General features: G+C 40.0%; 1 protein-coding gene across 1 annotated transcript; it reads right to left on the bottom strand.

The window, feature by feature from the left end:
- Positions 1-4,627: 4,627 nt before the first annotated feature.
- LOC140535846 (GDP-L-fucose synthase-like) lies at positions 4,628-7,841 on the bottom strand. The gene is made up of 9 exons (XM_072657376.1): positions 7,693-7,841; positions 6,956-7,070; positions 6,748-6,876; positions 6,574-6,647; positions 5,643-5,776; positions 5,415-5,546; positions 5,207-5,286; positions 4,775-4,874; positions 4,628-4,683 (listed from the first exon to the last, which is right to left on the bottom strand). The coding sequence occupies exons 1-9, from the start codon at positions 7,839-7,841 to the stop codon at positions 4,628-4,630; spliced, it is 969 nt and encodes a 322-aa protein (XP_072513477.1).
- Positions 7,842-20,302: the final 12,461 nt, after the last annotated feature.

A 20,302-nucleotide genomic window follows, 5' to 3' on the forward strand; every position in this document is an offset into this window, starting at 1 on the left:
ACATTATCCTGAGAAACCACATCATTACTTTAACAAAATATATAATTTAGACATTATCCTGAGAAACCACATCATTACTTTAACAAAATATATAATTTAGACATAATCCTGAGAAACCACATCATTACTTTAGCAAAATATATAATTTAGACATTATCCTGAGAAACCACATCATTACTTTAACAAAACTCATAATTTAGACATTATCCTGAGAAACCACATCATTACTTTAACAAAATATATAATTTAGACATTATCCTGAGAAACCACATCATTACTTTAACAAAATTCATAATTTAGACATTATCCTGAGAAACCACATCATTACTTTAACAAAATTCATAATTTAGACATTATCCTGAGAAACCACATCATTACTTTAACAAAATTCATAATTTAGACATTATCTTGAGAAACCACATCATTACTTTAACAAAATTCATAATTTAGACATTATCCTGAGAAACCACATCATTACTTTAACAGAACTCATAATTTAGACATTATCCTGAGAAACCACATCATTACTTTAACAGAACTCATAATTTAGACATTATCTTGAGAAACCACATCATTACTTTAACAAAATTCATAATTTAGACATTATCCTGAGAAACCACATCATTACTTTAACAGAACTCATAATTTAGACATTATCCTGAGAAACCACATCATTACTTTAACAAAACTCATAATTTAGACATTATCCTGAGAAACCACATCATTACGTTAACAAAATATATAATTTAGACATTATCCTGAGACACCACATCATTACTTTAACAGAACTCATAATTTAGACATTATCCTGAGAAACCACATCATTACGTTAACAAAATATATAATTTAGACATTATCCTGAGAAACCACATCATTACTTTAACAAAATTCATAATTTAGACATTATCCTGAGAAACCACATCATTACTTTAACAAAACTCATAATTTAGACATTATCCTGAGAAACCACATCATTACGTTAACAAAATATATAATTTAGACATTATCCTGAGAAACCACATCATTACGTTAACAAAATATATAATTTAGACATTATCCTGAGAAACCACATCATTACTTTAACAGAACTCATAATTTAGACATTATCCTGAGAAACCACATCATTACTTTAACAAAATATATAATTTAGACATTATCCTGAGAAACCACATCATTACTTTAACAAAACTCATAATTTAGACATTATCCTGAGAAACCACATCATTACTTTAACAAAATTCATAATTTAGACATTATCCTGAGAAACCACATCATTACTTTAACAAAACTCATAATTTAGACATTATCCTGAGAAACCACATCATTACTTTAACAAAATATATAATTTAGACATTATCCTGAGAAACCACATCATTACTTTAACAAAATTCATAATTTAGACATTATCCTGAGAAACCACATCATTACTTTAACAAAATTCATAATTTAGACATTATCCTGAGAAACCACATCATTACTTTAACAAAATATATAATTTAGACATTATCCTGAGAAACCACATCATTACTTTAACAAAACTCATAATTTAGACATTATCCTGAGAAACCACATCATTACGTTAACAAAATATATAATTTAGACATTATCCTGAGAAACCACATCATTACTTTAACAAAATATATAATTTAGACATTATCCTGAGAAACCACATCATTACTTTAACAAAATATATAATTTAGACATTATCCTGAGAAACCACATCATTACTTTAACAAAATATATAATTTAAACATTATCCTGAGAAACCACATCATTACTTTAACAAAACTCATAATTTAGACATTATCCTGAGAAACCACATCATTACTTTAACAAAACTCATAATTTAGACATTATCCTGAGAAACCACATCATTACTTTAACAAAATATATAATTTAAACATTATCCTGAGAAACCACATCATTACTTTAACAAAATATATAATTTAAACATTATCCTGCTGAAACTGAAGGAAAACTGATGGCTGCTGTGAGGCAGATACTTGGCATCCCAAATAAAAGCCAATTCACACAAATACACATGAAAACAGGATTTATGCTGCAAAAATAAATAAAATAAGTGTTAATTACTTTATCTGGTTTAAATGTTAGGTTTTCTCTGTAACTACAGTGAGTTATATTCTCAGTATAACAGGCGGCCTAGTCAGATAGCAGGTTAGCTATCATGCTAACAAGCCAGAAGAAGATTTAAAGAGTAAAACTGATAAACACATCAAATTAAAATGTTCTCAATTTTATTTATTTGTATCTTAAAATCTCTGTGTTTAATCAGGAGCTTAATGGTAATGTTATGCTATCGAACAAATTATAATGCTAGCTTTATAATTTATAATTTGCTAGCTCGGCAGGGTTAGTCTCGGTTAGTAATGGATTCAGTGACTATCTGAATCGATTCTTTCGGCTTCGTGAGACTGACTCGACTCATGAGTCTATTTAGCAAAAAGCTTCAGACTACACAGAGAGAGTACACGTAATTGTAATTTTACAAAGTCATTCCTAATCATGTATATTGATGATAGTTTGACAGTGCTTTCTAATTGTATTAGAATTCTATAAGAAACCGAAAGTGATCCCATTGCTTTGCTTTAAATCGGTTCACTGAAACGAGTCGGCTCCTTGGACAGAGGCTGTCTTAAGCCACATCCTAAGCCAGAGAAACTGGGACCACATCTTATGGGGAAAAAGAGATGTAGTTCATGCAGGTCTATCCATCTGGATGTGAGCTAGGCTTGTGATTGTGTGACATATTGAGCTGCTGTCTCTCGTTTGACAGTCCAGGCCATTAAACTATTCCTGTCTGTGATGATCAGTGGTTGTCTGAGTTACAGGTAAAGGTGTAAGGGGTTTCTGAGATAATCCGGTACATAGGCAGTGTACTGTGAGGGTGACAGGACATGACATCTGCATTTTATCATATGATAAGTCTTTATATTTAACACTAGGGTCTAGTCAAGGAGGTCTAGCTCAACAGCCCAGCAAGGGTGCCTGACTGTAGGATCCTCATCCACCAACGGCTTGTGGTCTGTGATGGCAGTGAATTGGTGAAAGGCCAAAAAACTGAAGAACATGACCAGATAAGATGACCAGTCAGTGGTGTCCAGCCCACCGACAAGCGTTAACCACTTCCTTTCCGGGAAAGAGACTGTTTGACTTGCATACTGGTTGGTGACAATGCCCTGCAAATGGCCTGGATGGAGGCCTGGATTTACAACTGTTGTCGTCACAAAGCAGCTTTACATAATTAGTACTTAATAAAGAACAGAGACAGAGAAGAAAGAAGGAATAACATGAAGCGTCAAAGACCCCCGTGAGCAAGCCAACGGCGACAGTGGCAAGGAAAAACTCCCTCAGAGCTGGAGGAAGAAACCTTGGGAGGAACCAAGACTCACAAGGGGGACCCATCCTCCTCTGTCCAGACTGTTTTAAACATTAATGATAAAAATTACCAAAGCAGATACAACAGAAAGTTATATCTGCTATCTGCCTAGCTAAGTGAGGTCAAGGTGTGCTGAGTTCAGTGTGTGAAAGGAGTCATTGGCAACTGGAGACCCTTCACAGAGCACACCTGCCTGATAAGTCGGCCATTGTAGAAACAGAGGCCTAGGAAGGGTCACATTAAGGTCAATGAGGAACACCTTATGTATTTCTGTAAGTCTGTGTATGTGTATATACATATGTATGTATGCATGTATGGGTGTAGATGTACATAAATGGGGGGTGACCAATAGGTAGAGGCCCAGGATTAAAAAAGAAAAGGCTTGTGGACACTGACAGATTCATTCATTTATTTATTTTGGCATTTATTTTAAATACAAAGTCAGACATCAACTAAAAAGGCACATCTGGAGCTATGTAACCCCTAAATATTCTAAAAAAGCACCACAATAATCATTCTGCACATGATAATTAATGAGGTATTTCAGGTAAAATAGGCAGCAAAAAGAAATCTCGGCAACCCTTTCTGTGAATGATGGTTGGTGCTCCATCCAGTACCTTTGGAATGAGTTGGGGAGTTGAAGTTGAGGTATAAGGGTGATCATCCAACATCCTGACCTTACTAATGCTCTTCTTCCTTTCTTAATACCCTTAATTTCGGAAGAAACAATAAATGAGCAGGTGTCCCAATACTTTTGTCTATCTCTAATAAATTCACTTTAATTTAAACCTCAACCTAACCCTAACCTAATTTTAACCTCAACCCAAAAGCTAACCCTTACCCTAGTCCCTTTCCTAGCCCTAACACTGTGGGGCTTTACCAGTTTCTACAAGGTTGTAAACAATCTGCAGATCGAGGTCCGACTAAAACAATTCCATTATATAAAACCAAGTAAAGGCAAGAATCCGATACAGCTTTTGTTTTGTGCTTATTTGTTTTTTGCATAATAAAGAAATGAAGATGTAAACAAAGACATTCACAGTGGTTTGGTGTTCACAGTCTCAGAGCTATCTGTTGCCAGCAAATCCCTTTTCCCCAATTCCCAAATCTCAAATCTGCACAAATCAATGGCATGTTCACATACTCCGATCAGTCATAGCATTAAAACCCTCCTAGTATAGTGTTGCTTCCCCCTGTGCCTGTTCAAGCTGACAGCAGATGGCAGGACTCTCATTTTCGTGCACTGTCGTAATTGGCCTCAAACCAGTCACACGTCTCCTTGATGGCTGAGGAAAGACAGCAGTGGTTCAGCCACTTCAACTTCAAGCCTTGTGTGCAGTTCTGCAGGTAATGTGAGCTACCGTATGGGATGCCTACCTTTGTGGAAAGGAGTAAAGCTGAAGTCTGGGCGGTAGCGGCGGAGTTTGGCATTGCTGGCTGTTTTCTTCAACTGACCGTCAGATTTGCTGGCGTCGTACTGAACACGGAAGGTCAAGGCAAACCTGTCGGCCTGTGGGGTTTGTTTTCACCTGATTTTGGAGACCAGACCAGATCTCAGCGCAGTTATTACTGAGGTTCTGATATCTGGAACCAAGTTACCTGCCCACAGATAGATACAAGCTCCCAGCAAGCAGGTGCTAAGTGGAGAGGGCTGGGTTTTCAGAGTCACTGGATCAGATCGGGAAATCTGTATTATTTACCATCTGTGCATGGAATATAGTAATGGTACGTTTTAGCTTTAGCTGTTTGTAAATAAATACTTAACCTCAAATACCTGATATTTATGTGCAAAACAAGCTGAAAGGATACAATCACAGGTCCCGTGAACTCAGAGGCTTTGACTATTATATCCACAACATCCTTAATGGAGATCTCCTCCTCCTCCCCAACTGGAACAGAATGAAAATGGGTGGATGACAGAGACAGACCTTTCTGACAGCTGCAGATCTTATGCCAGCCCCCTCTTTGGGTCATTCAGCCAATAATGGATTTCTTCATTATGATAAAACAAGGGTACCTGACAACATGATGGGCTCCACCTCGTCGTATTCTCTCAACACCCACAGGCAGAGACGAGCCAGGTCCAGCGAGTAGATGAACTGCCGAAGTGCACGACCAGAGCCCCAGACCTCCAGAGCTGTGCCGTTCCCTAAAAACACACATTTAGATGTGAGGTGGAATGAGAAACAGTGCGCGGCGACTCTGGACTTCTGTAGTAAACAGTCCGTTTCGCTGTGTCTCTTACTCTTGGCAATGTGGGCCTTGTGGATCAGTGCAGGCAGGACATGCCCGTCCTCTATGTTGAAGTTGTCGTGGGGACCAAAGACGTTTGTGGGGATAATGGAAGTATACAGCCGTCCGTGTTGCTCAAAATAGGCTCTGCACAAACAAAAAATGCACTATTTTTTTTATGGACCATAACATAACAAATAAATACATGGCTGTTAAACCCAAGAGCTCAGTAGTGTTTAATACTTCCCGGCTCTATTAGAGTCATTAATGAGTACCTCAGTGTGTTAAATCAGGGAAATCCCCATTCCCATGCAAACACAGGTGTAATCTAAGAGCATAACAGTGTATAACTGGGTTTTCAGACCCAATTTAGTCCACAACTGCAATCGTGCTACTGCTTAAAAATGGTATTTTCATACCGCCTAATTTGTCATTTTAAAAAAGTGTATTTTTATATTAATACAGTAAGCTCCCCAGACAAAAATGAGTCACCTTGCCTTTTTAAGATGGTAGTAACTTCAGGCTCCTGCAGGATGATGGGGCTATAAATACCTGTGGGGTGTGTGACGGGACTCAGAAATTGAGAAGAGGTGGCACAGTGCCGTCTCTGAACTGAAGGAATGATTGATTACATTTTGGCGTGACCAAAGACCATAGTGTGAAGGAAGGAGCTGAATCTGCAAGTGTATGGAAGCTTACGGTCATACGGGTCTACCAGCAGTGGCAGAAGAAGATACCCTTTTAGAGAACAGTATTTGGAATAGAGATGGATGTGAGGAGCCTTTAAATCAGTAAAGAACCTATTCCAAACATAGTTGCCTATGGAAGTAGCATTTCTATGGCATTTCTAGTGTATGACTGCATAAATAGACCCCTAGACCTCTAAAACCTCTAGAAAACAACTGAGCATAAATCCACACAATGATATGTACATAAACCCTGACCTGTTGTAGACATCGAGCATCCGTTTAGCGTAGGCATACCCAAAGTTAGATGAATGAGGAGGACCTCTGTGGACCTGAGTGAGAACGATGAAGATGAGTTAACTGAGTGTTTGAGTGCTGTATGGTTGCTGAATCGAATAAGGTCACTCTGAGGGTGTCACCGAGTGTTAGTACCATAGTCTCGTCAATGGGGTAGGTGGTGTTGTCGGGGAAGATGCATGTCGACAAACAGGAGACCACTTTCACCACGTTGAACTCATGAGCTGTGTGCAGCACGTTGTCGTTGATGGCCAAGTTCTTTCTCTGGAGGACAATCCAAGTTCACATTTCACAGATATTAACCATCATCTATTTCTACATGTGCTTGGTGTGCAGGCCTTACCAAGAAATCATAGTTCTCTCTTAAGTTCCGAAATAAGCCTCCCACCATGGCCGCCAGATGAAGGACGTGTGTCGGACGATGTTTCTCGAAGACTGCCTTCGTCTCAGATGCATTTCTAAAAGGAGAAACAAACAAACGGCTGCATCAGCCACATGCCAACTTCCAGAAAAGCTAGGGTTCACAAATCGTGAAATTCTGGAGCTCCGAGTGGCTCAGCTGTCTAATGCGCCACTGCTTTGGCTTAGAACCGATTTAAAGGTTCTTCACACTCACGCATCTCTAATACAAAACCAAGAAGTGGTTCTTCTATAGCATTACTCGAAGGACCCTCTTCTAGCAGGGGCTAAAATCCCCTTTATGGCATAACTCTGAATTTCCTCAGAGAAGGGCATCAGCCTCCTTGTCACTGACACCTGGGCGATGTGTGAGGATAAAGCCGAACTGAGCAGAGAATATAGGCCAATGAGCCTGGTGTGGACCTGGTGTGTCTCTTGGCCTTGCGTGGATACTCTAGATTTGGACTCTAGATCTGTAAGGCTCCCTGGAACCACTGACTCCATTCTTAATCCACACCTATTTATTGAATTAACCAATGAGCACCAAGCTCCAGACTCACCAGGACAGACTTGATTTTTGACAGAATCTAGTGGAGGGTATGTTCACAACCACCCTGCCTTAGAAGCATAAACACAGGAACACAGACCAGTTCCTTCTAGCTGAGAGTGAGAGGGACTCACGTTAGGTCAGCATCTTTAGAGGACAGGAAGATCCATTCTTCTCCTTCTCTCGCACCTCCTTCCTCCTTCACCACTCGCTCTATGGCTCTGCCCACCAGACCGCTACCACCAGTCACCAGCACACGCATCGGCCCAGTCTGCCCCTCCATCTTCCTGGAAAAAGAGGGGAAGCAGTATCTTGTCATTGCTTCGGAGTGGGTGATGACCAAAAGAGTGACATGTAAGCGACATTGGCTGACACTGGCATGGGGGGTAGCATCTGTGATATTGGGCAGAATATGCAACAGCACAGGACTTATCACTGTGCAGTGCGAGAAAGCCAGAGATGTGTAGCTAGCTGCTAGCTTCTAGCTCCTCCCTACTTAGAGGAGTTTGCTCGAAGCTTGAACAATAACTGTAAGCTAACCATGCCTGAATCAGCGACTGCAACAACCACAGTTAAGTGCCAGAAATGTTAAACATGCAATGACCTTAACACTATTCAATCTTCGGCCTTCAAACTTAGTGCGTTAATTTATATAAATCATTTGAATTATATTTTATAAAATCTATATTTTTTATATTTTTTATTTTTACAACTTATACATTTTCAGATTTGATTATTTTGTGTTGAATTCCCTACATATTGTCATTGTTGAAATTAACCTCATATTTCCAAAATAGCAAATTTATAGGAGAAGGACTAACTTTTCTTTTAGTTAACATAAATGGAAAAAAAACAGTATTTGATATTGAAGTCATTTTGGAACATTTATATTCTATACATTCGATATATGTTAAATGTGGAATGAAAAAGAGGTTATCTTTATCTTATTATAATCTTAATAGCCTCAATAAAATAATCTTCCTAATTATCCTCCTTTCTTTTGTTATGTCAAGTAGAATTTTTGCAAATTCAACAGATCATAATGGTAAAAAAAAAACGACATTAGTTCCCTCTTAGTATTTCCCACTGCAGCCCAGCTAGCACTTTCTCCCCTGGACAACATGAACCATTGTCTTCCCATTCTCACCAAAGTAATTGTTTTTCCAGTTTTTCCACTCAGCAGCTTTATGTGAGCTAAATGGGTTGACAGGTGATGATACAGTTGTTTAAACCTGAGAACTGAACTGGACAGGTGGGACTAGTTAAACGACTGTCTGTGAAGCTGCAGAGGGAGTCATAACCACAGTTTTAACTTTATGCCTTACTCACTTGTTCTTGTAGTGTAACTCAAATAAAAGCACTGTTTTAGGCTGTTTTTTTTTTACATATCCATTATTTACATTATGGTTTGAATTGTCACATTCACACATATTGGACACATATTCATAATATATGGATCCTACATCTATTTATGATTGCTAGGTAAATACATCTATGTTCAAATGTAAAGTAAACATTGACGTTACAATCAGTTACCGTACGAGTATGTAAGTCCCTGTATTGTTTTGTTTCATTTTTGACATTTTTCATTTTTGATGAGTCAAAATTTCATGATGAATAGACCAATAGAAAGTTGAAACTTTGTCACGTGAAATAACTGTTTTGGATTTTTTTTCACATTGTTAAGTTTTTGTTTTTCATGATCTTTAATATATACAAACATAAAACATAAACATCTTTAAACAGTATAACATGTAACCCTAACCCTAGTATGATAAAATAAGATTTTGTAACAATTGAAAAGCCAATATGTCCAAATAAAGTAATTCTTATTTTAATAACATTACATTTTAATAACATTATTGATACATTACAACAAAAGTATACAAATGTAACTCCATACATATTGTCACTATTGGAACAACTTCTCATATTTCTAGAATAGCAGCTTTACAGGAGGAGGAATACATTCTTTTTTAGTGAATGTTAAAGTCTTTTTTTAATTATCTTATACATCTTTTAACAATTAGTAACTCTTAGTAACACTTAACCACTAACCCCAACATTGCTCTATTTCCAAGCCACTCTACCTCATTTAACCCTGACCCTAGTCTCCTTTACCACATGATCATTTAATATTTGAATAGTATTAAAAAATTATATATATATATATATATATATATATATATATATATATATATATATATATATATTTTTTTTTTTTTTTTTTTTTTTATTATTATTATTATTTTATTTTATTTTTTTATTGGATCCCTGGACGTATTTCCAAATATAAAAACTAAAGACAGCCCCACCTATTAACCTCATCGGCCCTCCAGTTGAAGCAGTCTACAGCCCAGGCTGACGGGCACATTTAAATGAAGTGAAATGTCATTTTTGGACGATGTTTGACTGTTTCTGTCTGAGGTTCTTTATCTGTCTGTTAAAGATTAAACATGAGAAAAAAAGGATTTACCTTTGTGCAACAGTTCCTCCTGGAGAAGTCATTTGGAGAACACACTTCAGCCGCAGTGCTTTATACTGGAGTGCATATCCCTCCTCCCTGCTGTTCACCTTTTTCTTTTTTTGCAAGGTGACGTCACCTCCACTCTTCTGCCTGGGATAAAAACCAAAACAAACCTGATTCAATTTCATTTTTCAGATCAAGGCACATCTACAGTGTGTAGAGCAAGTCACAGAGTCAGACTTTATTACCGAACCACAGCTTTAAGGTAAGAGGATGCTTTTTTTTTTAATTCTCTCCGTTGTTTCTTTAGTTTTTATATTATTATTTTAATGCACTGTTCAGTGTGTTAAATAACCCTGATGCTTTCTGAGAGGCTTGAATGATTTTTTACACCTACAAATAATCAGCAATCCACATCAACAACTCGTTTATCTGATAGTAAAACCAAGCAGTGAAAGCATACGCCTGAAGCTGTTTCTGTGGGATTAGCTACAGGTGCCGTGGTTCTGGGCTGTGGACATACCCATACAGTCCAGCCTTATGACTTGCATTTGACTGACGGTGACAATCTGGCACTTACTGCCTGTACTGCCATACTGAAAGCTCTTTTGGCATAATATACCAAACACAGGCCTGTTTTTTGTTTGTTTGTTTGTTTCATGATGAATAGACCAATAGAAAGTTGAAACTTTATTGTCACGTGAAATTACTGTTTTGGAGATTTTTTTTCATATTGTTAAGTATTTGTTTTTCACAAATCTATTCTATATTTGTTAATATATAGATTAAAACATATATATATATATTCAATATTTGAAAGTTACTAGTTATGAGTTGACATTTCTGTCACATATATTCCAATTTGTGACAAATATATGTTGGATACAATAACATTCCATGTATTCTAATAAATGTCATATATCTGAAACCTATATATTGTTATATAACAGATTTTCATATGAGATGCTTCTGTTTTTCATGATCTTTAATATATACAAACATATAACATAAACATCTTTAAACAGTATAACAGCCTTATGACTTGTTTGTTTGTTTGTTTTTGCACCACAGTCCAAAAGGCTTGATGTGAGAACAAGATTAAGTAGATGGAAGAAGGTAGAAGACTAAGAGAAACCCTAACAATTACAACAGGGTTTCAGTAATGCATGCCTGACCCCCTAAATATAGCCTCAAGAGGCAATTCATGAGGCCCAAGCACCAATTAGCCAATAGGACCATTCTAGAGACAGATCAAACGCTACGTTGTGGGTAGTTCGTGTACACGCAGCATCTATTACTGTGGTCCCTGGTTTTCTTAATCAGTCAGTGTTTGAGACAGTCAGAGCAGTGGAGGGGTATCTGCTTCCTACTGGACCTTCAAATGATATTACATTTGAGCTATGCGTCATTTTCACATGAAGGAAAGTGTCTGCACTGTATGTGCACCATATGTCCAGATGTTTGTGGACTCCCCTTCTTATTAATGCATTTAGCTACTTAAGGTTGCACCCTTTGCGGACACAGATGCTCACACAGCTTGTCTAGTCCCTATAGAGATGTATTGCCAATAGAATAGGACTCTCTAGAGTAGATGAATCTCATGAAGCTATTGGCTCCATGCTGCCTAATGCCAGGCGTGGGCTAGAGGGGTAAAAAGCCCCCCAGCATTGAGCTGTGGAGCAGTTCAACTGTGTTCATTAAAATGATGATTGCTGCTCCATCCAATACTTTTTGTCATTTGTCAGATAATTTGGTCAAATTTGGTCCCAACTGGACAAAGACTTTTGTACCACAATCAAAATAAAAAAAAGACTAAGAGGAACCCTAACAATTACAATAGTGTTTTTTTAGTGATGCGTGCTTGACCCACTAGTGGTGTTTTAGGGCTGGAGGAGGGCTATGTGCTCATTACTGGACCTTCAAGAACTTCAGAAACTACATCCCAGATGAGTCGATTGACACACTGTAGCTACAGTCAGTTCAAAAATGTCACATTTTTTAATATTTGAAAAAATGTGTAGCACCCCCTAGTGTTTGGTGCCTTTTATGCTTTAAAGGCTATTAATGAATTTAAGTGAATTTGAAGATGCACATTAAATTCTGTGGTAATCAGCCAATTCTATATCAATCAATAGATATGTGTTTGTTTGTATCTATCAATCTCTATCAATCTATATCCTAAGTGTGTATATATATATATATATATATATATATATATATATATATATATATATATTATTTAAAGTCAATTTCATCAATCATTTCTGTTAGACCATTTATCAATAGGTCTATTGATACATGGTATTTATTGGACAGCACATATATATATATATATATATATATATATATATATATATATATATATATATGTGTGTGTGTGTGTGTGTGTGTGTGTGTGTGTGTGTGAGTGTGTGTGTATATACACGGGTATATACATATACACACCGGGCACTGGTTCTTTACCAGGTTAGATGAGAGCGTAGTGGAGATCTGGGTCTGCATGTGTCTGCATGCTGCTCATGCTCTCCAGAACATGGGCCACCCTCTCACTAATAAAGGGGCTTTACTAAAGGGGTTAGGGGTCTTTACGCAATGCCATAGAAGATTGGTTCAATAAGGACCATGTTTGTCATAGAGCCGTGTGAGCATGAAGAACCTTTACACCAATAGACATGCTTCAAGTGACTTTATGGAACACTTAATGAAACCATAGGTGGTTCTTCTAGGAAATCACTCAAGGAACCCTTTGAAGCACCTTATTTAGAAAGAGGGTAAAGCACAGTAATTGCTGAGCCTCCCTTTCTCTCTGAAAGATTTATGCAGAACCTGTTTCTCTGGTACGTTAGGCCGTGACTTTTGTACTGTAAAGCGTGAGAGACGCTTCTGGATATTATTTACATATGAGGAACTTCCTGAATTCACACCTCCATACATTCAGTTCTTCTGTGCTGATCCTGAGATAGGGTTGCTCAGCAGTCTATGAACTGGGTTGCACTGCAGGTGACTGAATCAGGTTTTATTAACTCATATCCGCTCATGCAGTCAGGTGGAGAGGAACTGCAGCACCTTTACCTGCTCTCTTTGCAGAGGAAAGATTTAGCAGGCTGAGGACCAAAGGCAGACTGAAGAATGCTCCAGAATTTGCAACATTCAGAGCTAGCAGAGAGGCTCATCTGCTAGCCTGTGCGGTAACAGACTCGCCAGAAGGCCCCTCAAGCCTTTTTCCGACGGCACTGCCATGTACCACAGGCAACCTTCGCCAGTTCCTCAGATCTCCATGTGTACATTGCTTTTCAGCCTACCCTCTTACAAATAAAGGTTCTACAAAAGGTTCTTTGTGCGATGCCACAGAACCCAGGTCTTCCAAACTGGGCCTTTATCCAGTTTCCATTCCTGGACTTGATTACAAAGTCCAGGACTGGAAACCGGAAGACCTCCACCCCAGAAGAACCCCAAAAGAAGACCTTTAGACCATTGAAAGGTTCTTCACACTTTATGGAACCATGGCATCGCTGAAAGAACGTTATTTTTTTAAACAGAGGGTAAAGCAGAGGAATCGCTGAGCCCTTTCTCCTTTTCTATTCTCTGAGGAACTGCAGAACCTGTTTCTCTGCTACAATCGACTCGTGTGTGTGACTGTTACACACACACACACACACACACACACAGTATCTGGGTTGGGTGTGATGTTACTGGGGTTTCATACGAGGAACTTCCTGAATGCATGCCTCCATACATTCATTACTGCCACGTCGTTGGCGCATGCCCTCGCTGATCCGGCCGAACATGAACCCCCTGGGCAACCGGGCGGAGCCAAACTGCTGGCGGTGGGGATGAAAGGACGGAAGAGGTGAAACATCAGCACCTGAAAGCAGCAGAGCAGGCGGGTAAGTAGAGGTCTAAGTAGAGACAGGGCGAAGTCGGTGATTCCTCTAGTAGAACTTTCACTGAAATAAAGAAAATGACGTCTACGGCAGCCGGACTCTTAGTTAAGCCCACCCTCTACGTGGCCTGAGGTCATCACTCACCCCACGCCTCTTATGGTGATAGCAGGGGGACTTACAACCTACAGTAACTAGCATAACACAGCATTACGGGAGTATTTTGCTGCTGCAGACGTCTAAAACAGCAACCAACAAGAACCTAGAAAAAACTCACAACACTTTAGTGACAACCTTGCAAAACACTGTGAAACACTGAAACACTGACAGCGTAATTCTATATCTTCACCGGCACTGTTAACTGGGTGTGTTTGCTCACTAGTGTGTGTGTGTGTGTGTGTGTTTGTGTCCCAACTGCTCAGATGGGTTTAAGGCGGAGGCCAAATTCCATCTGTGTCAAACACTAATAGTAAATATGGGTGTTTTTGTCTTTGTGTCAAAGACATGGGTGTCTCTTTGTCCTATATCAAGTTGAACGCACTGTTAAAAATAAAGAACTACGTACCGCCCAGTCGTCTGATTGTCTCCTTCCACCATGTTAAAAGGTCAAAGGTCACCTCAGGTACCCCGGGAACTGAGGTTTTGAAATGATCTCCTAACGTCCCACTAGAAAATACGTCTTGAGGGGGTGTTCATATGCAACTTCCAAGTCAGGAACCCGTATTTCATTGTAAAATGTATTTTACACACTAAACTGTATTTCATATATATAGATATATATCATAGCCTCTACATAAGGGCCACATTTTATAATCCCCGACCAAAACAGTAATTGTGCATGAAAATGTACAGAAGAGTGTTCTCTGTACTGGAGCTTATTATGGCATGAGGGACATCTTGTGGTTATATGCTGGTACTGCCTCATAGTGAGCTGTGGCAGAGATTACTGCACCAGCACTGTGCATTCTGTGGAGATCTCCATCTTCAACAGCATGGACAGTGCAGTTATGTGTAGTGTATAGTTTTGCATAGTTATATATATATATATATATATATATATATATATAATGATCCCATGAGCCCATCCTGAACAACCCCCGGTCCCAGTCCGGCTTGTGGGTGGTGGGGGGGTGCTTTGCTCTTATTGGCTGTTTTCTGGCACCAGCAATGGCTCACAGAAGCCGTCTATTACAGCATAGATTTACCACTGTAATTATGTCTGAGTCTTATTAAATAGATAGGTGGCATATATTTACTGTATGTTTAATTTCATAAATGTGACATTTATATAAAAAATAAATATTCCACATACCTGTGCCAGACATATATAGTCTATTATATACAACTGATCCAGTGTCTAACAGGTTTCAGTGTGGGTGGTTCTGAAGGGTTAATGAAAGGGAAACTGAAAGCTAGGAGATGCAGCCGTCTGCAGAGCCGGAGAGCCAGCCGCAGGTCTAGACCAGCAGAGCCAGGCCAGCAGTCTCAAGGCGCGCCTTTGGTTCAGACGAGCGCCGCCTGGCGGCCGGCAGTTTAAGGGGAGCGCTGTGGCTCCAGGCTGAAGACGCTGTGAATAATCAGTAATACAGAAGAGCTCAAATTTAAATCAACGCTGTTAATAATCTTAAAATAGAGAGCTGCCTGACTGACTCTCCACCTTTCAGCTAAGCTTTCTTTATTTTCACAAGGTTTTAAACGAGTTTGTTCATTAAATGATTTAATTCTGAATATGAATCTCAGTTTCAATATTAATCATAAAATTAAACAAATTAAATAATTGTAAATAAATTAAATTAATAAATTAATTAGTTATGATTGTAGAAGTTCAGAATGCTTGGTGGTCACGTGATTTAATTTAATACGTTATTGAAATTATTATTTAATTTAAAAATATGTATTTACAATTATTTATTTAATTTATGATTAAATTATTATTTTAGGAAGATTCAGTGAGAGACTCCACTTCTCCTTCAAAACGCGTGATCAATAGTTTTGTAAATAGTTCTCAATAAGTGCATTGATTTACAATATGCAGCTGTTTATTGCTTGAATTATTTTTACTGTAGTTTTTACATTTTAAAACGTGTATACTAGTCAAGAACAATCATATCCTAATGTTTATTAATATATTCAGGACATGATCTGTTTGTTTATATGTAAGCAATGCTCCAAAAGTTTGATCAGATTCATTTTCTAATATTAACATCTCTTTAATTGATGATGGTTTTAGTAATCCCATGGTAATCAGGTTGGTAATTTATGTAAACTTTGATATATATATATATATATATTATTTAAAATATATGTTATGTATCTTGTCTTTTTACTATGCCCTTATTTACTGTAATTAATGAAAGAATTAATTAAAGCCTGAATAAACCTAAACTGTGAACATCGAGCTGAGCAGTTCTTCTGTGCTGTTTCCTCTGTGTTGTCCCTGCATATCCTCTCCACCATGACTTGCTGTGCTGCATGGGGATGCTCCAGACACTCCAGGCTAAAGAAAACGTTCGGCTGGAGTCTGTAGAAGCAATCTTACCAAAACGTATGTGAGGTAATCAGATTCTAACACGGCATTCCCTATTTTTACTTTACAAACAAAAGACCACTGGGAAGCTGAACTAACGTTTATATTAAAAGTAAGGAACTGCAAAACCCAGGCAGCTGAGAGTGAGGGAGCAGGGTGAGGGCCTAGTCTCATTGCAGGGAATCTTTAGGCCTCCTTCCTCCAATAGCTCCTGTAGTTCTTGCGTGATCTTCAATCACATGCCCCAATGTAATGCAAAATCACTTTTATAAGCCTTTGTTCTCTTATGAATGAGCAGGTGTCCCAATACTTTCACAAAGTACATATATACACCTGTAGGCTGGCAGTCAGTTCTGCCCAGTTCCTGTAGAAGAAACATGGAGGCCGTGGTCATAATAATAAAGTTTATTTACATGCTTACTTATTTACTTCCCCCCATACCCCCTTAGCCAGACCAGCTCTCTTGGACCTACACGGTCCGAGCCCGCTTGAGTCAGGAGCTCTCGTGGTGGTCCCGGCGATAGTCAGAGCTTCTTTAGGCTTCTCATGGACCTATCCAGTCCGGGCTCGTTTCTGTCCAGACGAGCCCTGTGTGCTGCCATCCCGAGCTCTTTTCCTGGTGGCTGATTGGTCCTGGACATCCACTGTCCGAGCCCGTTTTTGAGCCGAGGAGCTCTCCTGCACGTCCTCATCACGGCCACGCTTCTGTGCTGGGTTTGGTGACCTGCAGATCATAAAGGTGACTTTCATTAGATCAACTGAATGAATCCAGCACCAGAAACTGGACCCATGAAATCCATCCATAAATCACTGAGATCAGACTCTCACCTGACGTAGAAGAGCATATATGCTTGCTGCATCAGGAAGCTTTCACTCCTGGACACCCGCTCGTCATTCATCTCATACCAGCATCCATCGCTGGCCTGAAAAAAACAGATGGAGAAAGGTCAGTGCTGTGCTGGGAGTTTAGGTGTGTAAGCAGAGCAGGTGGTCAGGACGTTTGGTGCGGATGGGTGACCTTGACGTGGCTGTAAAAGTGTCCATTTCCGGGGATGGGGCCAGAGTGGACCAGCACCCCGTACAACTGGTAGAGCTCTGGTGCTTCACCGGGTTGGGCCATGAACCTCCTCATGTTCAGGACCTCATGGTACCTCACGTACTGCACAAAGAGGACGTTCCTCAGGTCATTTGAAGAGCTTTCACTTTTCACCGCTGCAAACATCAACAACTCCAGCCCTGCAGCTTTTACCTTTGTGATTTTCCTCATGTGGACGTCAGCACGATTCAGTTTGAGGACCAGCACGCTGGGCAGACGCTGAAACCTCTTTTCTTTGGAGGCCTGGCAGGTCGCCTGACACCTGCGAGCACAAGGAGAGGTCTGAGTGAGTCGAGCACGACAGCAGAAGCTCCGGTGAAGAACCCGTGCTGATGCTGTGCTCTGTAGGTGGACATACTTCCAGCATCTGTAGCCAGGCTTTATACGGGCCTGGAAGCGTCGCCTGAGAGCCTGGCGAACACTGTCAACGTCCTGCGAGACAGAGAGGAAGAACAGAGAAGATTTAAAGAAGTGAGGGACTGAAAAAGATCTCTGGTGAAGAAGATCTCTGGTGTGATTCACTCTTCAGCAAGTGTGGAATACCTCAATGCTCAGAGTGAGACCCTTGTAGGACCCCACACTGCTGGACACCGTCCCACAGCTCTGACATGTGGCTGGAAAACGATACAGCAGAGCAGCGATTAAAGCAGATTCTAGAAGAGCTAAGAACTTGTGTGTGTGTGTGTGTGTGTGTGTGTGAGAGAGAGACTCACTCGTAGTCTGGAGGTGTCCTTCAAAGAGGGTGGAGATGTCCACCATCTGTCTGTTCATGCTGAGGAGAATGGGACAATATTAGCAGGTCGGTCAGAAGAGCCGTTCAGAGTCCAGCCGTCTGTGTTACAGTTACAGAGTGGACGTACCTGCAGCTCTGCTCCATGGCCTCCAGAGTGGCCTTCAGGAACCTATAGGCGTCCTGTGCGACCCCCAGTTTGAACTGCTCCTCGGTCACTGTAGCAATGATACACACGGGTAAGAAAGGCTCACCCTCAGAGCCCAGAGCTCAGGGCTCAGAGCTCCTTCACTTACAGTTCAGCAGGCTGAGCACAGCGTCGGGCTGAACCACGCAGCCTGGGGAGGCCAAGGCGTCCCTGACATGCTCCTCCATGGTGCACACCATGCAGAACGGCTCCAGACCTGTGGAGGAGGAAGGGGCAGAGGTTTGTTCAGGGTCCAGATAAACGTGTGACGCTGAGTTTGAGGAACGGACCAGAATGCTGGACCTACAGGTTCTGAAGTGTTTTCCGTCCAGCAGGTAGTTGACCAGGGGAGGAGTATAGGTAAGGCACTGGAGAACGGCGTTGGCGTAGCAGACGCTGTACACGTTCTCCAGGCCTGCACCGACTGGAAGGACATGGCGCCATTCCAGGTCAACACAACCGTCTGCAATAGAGAGAACCTGAGGTGAGGAAACATCTACACAGAGCACAGGACCTTCTCACCGCTTTCTCACCCAGGCTTCAGCCTTACAGGTCGCTGCCCACCTCCCTACCACCTGGGCTTACCTGGTCTGTGTATGGTGCTGTCCATGTCCCTAAGGGTGGACACTGAACTGATACTGATACTGGAGTTCTCCAAAAAAAAAGCTCACTGTTGAAGTTCTGTGAGGAAAGAGCACCAATCATTTCCCTTGATTTCTGAAGAAACAATACACGAGCAGGCGTCCCAATACTTTTGTCCACATAGTGGATGTCATTGATATGCATACTTATTTGAACTTGGCCGTTTTAAAATACTGGGCACATTTTAGCCATATTTCAACATATACACTATGTGGACAAAAGTATTGGGACACCTGCTCATTCAGTGTTTATTCTGAATTGAAGGCTATTAAACAGAGCTGATTCTGCTTCTGTTGGAGTAACTGTCTCTACTGTCCAGAGACGAAGACTTTCTACTAGATTTTGGAGGAGCACTGCTGTGAGGATTTGATTGACTGCATTCAGTGAGCGTTAGTGAGGGCATAAATATATGTATGATTCATATATTACACATATGTATTTAATATACAATATATATGCACATGTATTTTGAAGAATTTGCCCAATCCTTTATGATATGTGTGCCTATATGGCCATATATCAGATTTCCTGATATAATTTTTACTACATATTTATATTTATATTATTATTATATTATAATAACCTATATTAAATGCATATATATGAAATACATCATTTATATATGTTATATGTGTGTTGCTGCTGTATATTTAGGTCTATTTAGTCTCTATTTAATCCCAACAACAGTGAAGCCTCTGACTGTTCAATATTAACCCCCTCCTAACTCCCCCACTCCAACACGTCCTAAAATCAGGCCACCGTTCACACACACACACACACACACATTTCTCTATCTCTCTGTGTGTGTGTGAGGACAATCTGATCATTATTGATAATCTGATAAATTAATTGATCGATCTTTAAATCTTTGAAGTTTCTAATTCCGCCTTAAGCGCCGCTGTTCCGCAGAGCCGCTATTCCGCCTGCAGAGGGCGCCAAAACCCCACGTTTTCATCATTAATCAGGACAGTGGTTCTAATAACGGTTCTTTGGTTCTTTCCCCGGTTCTCTAAGTACATGTTAGAACAGGGTTCTCCTCTACAGGTCCTACCTTGCTCCCGCTCTCCTGTCCTGTTTGTTTTGGAGTGTTTTAGAAGTTGACCAGGTCTTTTACACACTCGAGCTTCATTATGACGTTCGTGACGTCACAAAGACAAGGGAGCCCAGGGTTCTGCTGTCCAATCAGGAATCTGATATATGGCAACATGTGGATC

Source organism: Salminus brasiliensis, chromosome 15 (assembly GCF_030463535.1).
Source record: "Salminus brasiliensis chromosome 15, fSalBra1.hap2, whole genome shotgun sequence".
In the NCBI taxonomy this organism is placed as follows: domain Eukaryota; kingdom Metazoa; phylum Chordata; class Actinopteri; order Characiformes; family Bryconidae; genus Salminus; species Salminus brasiliensis.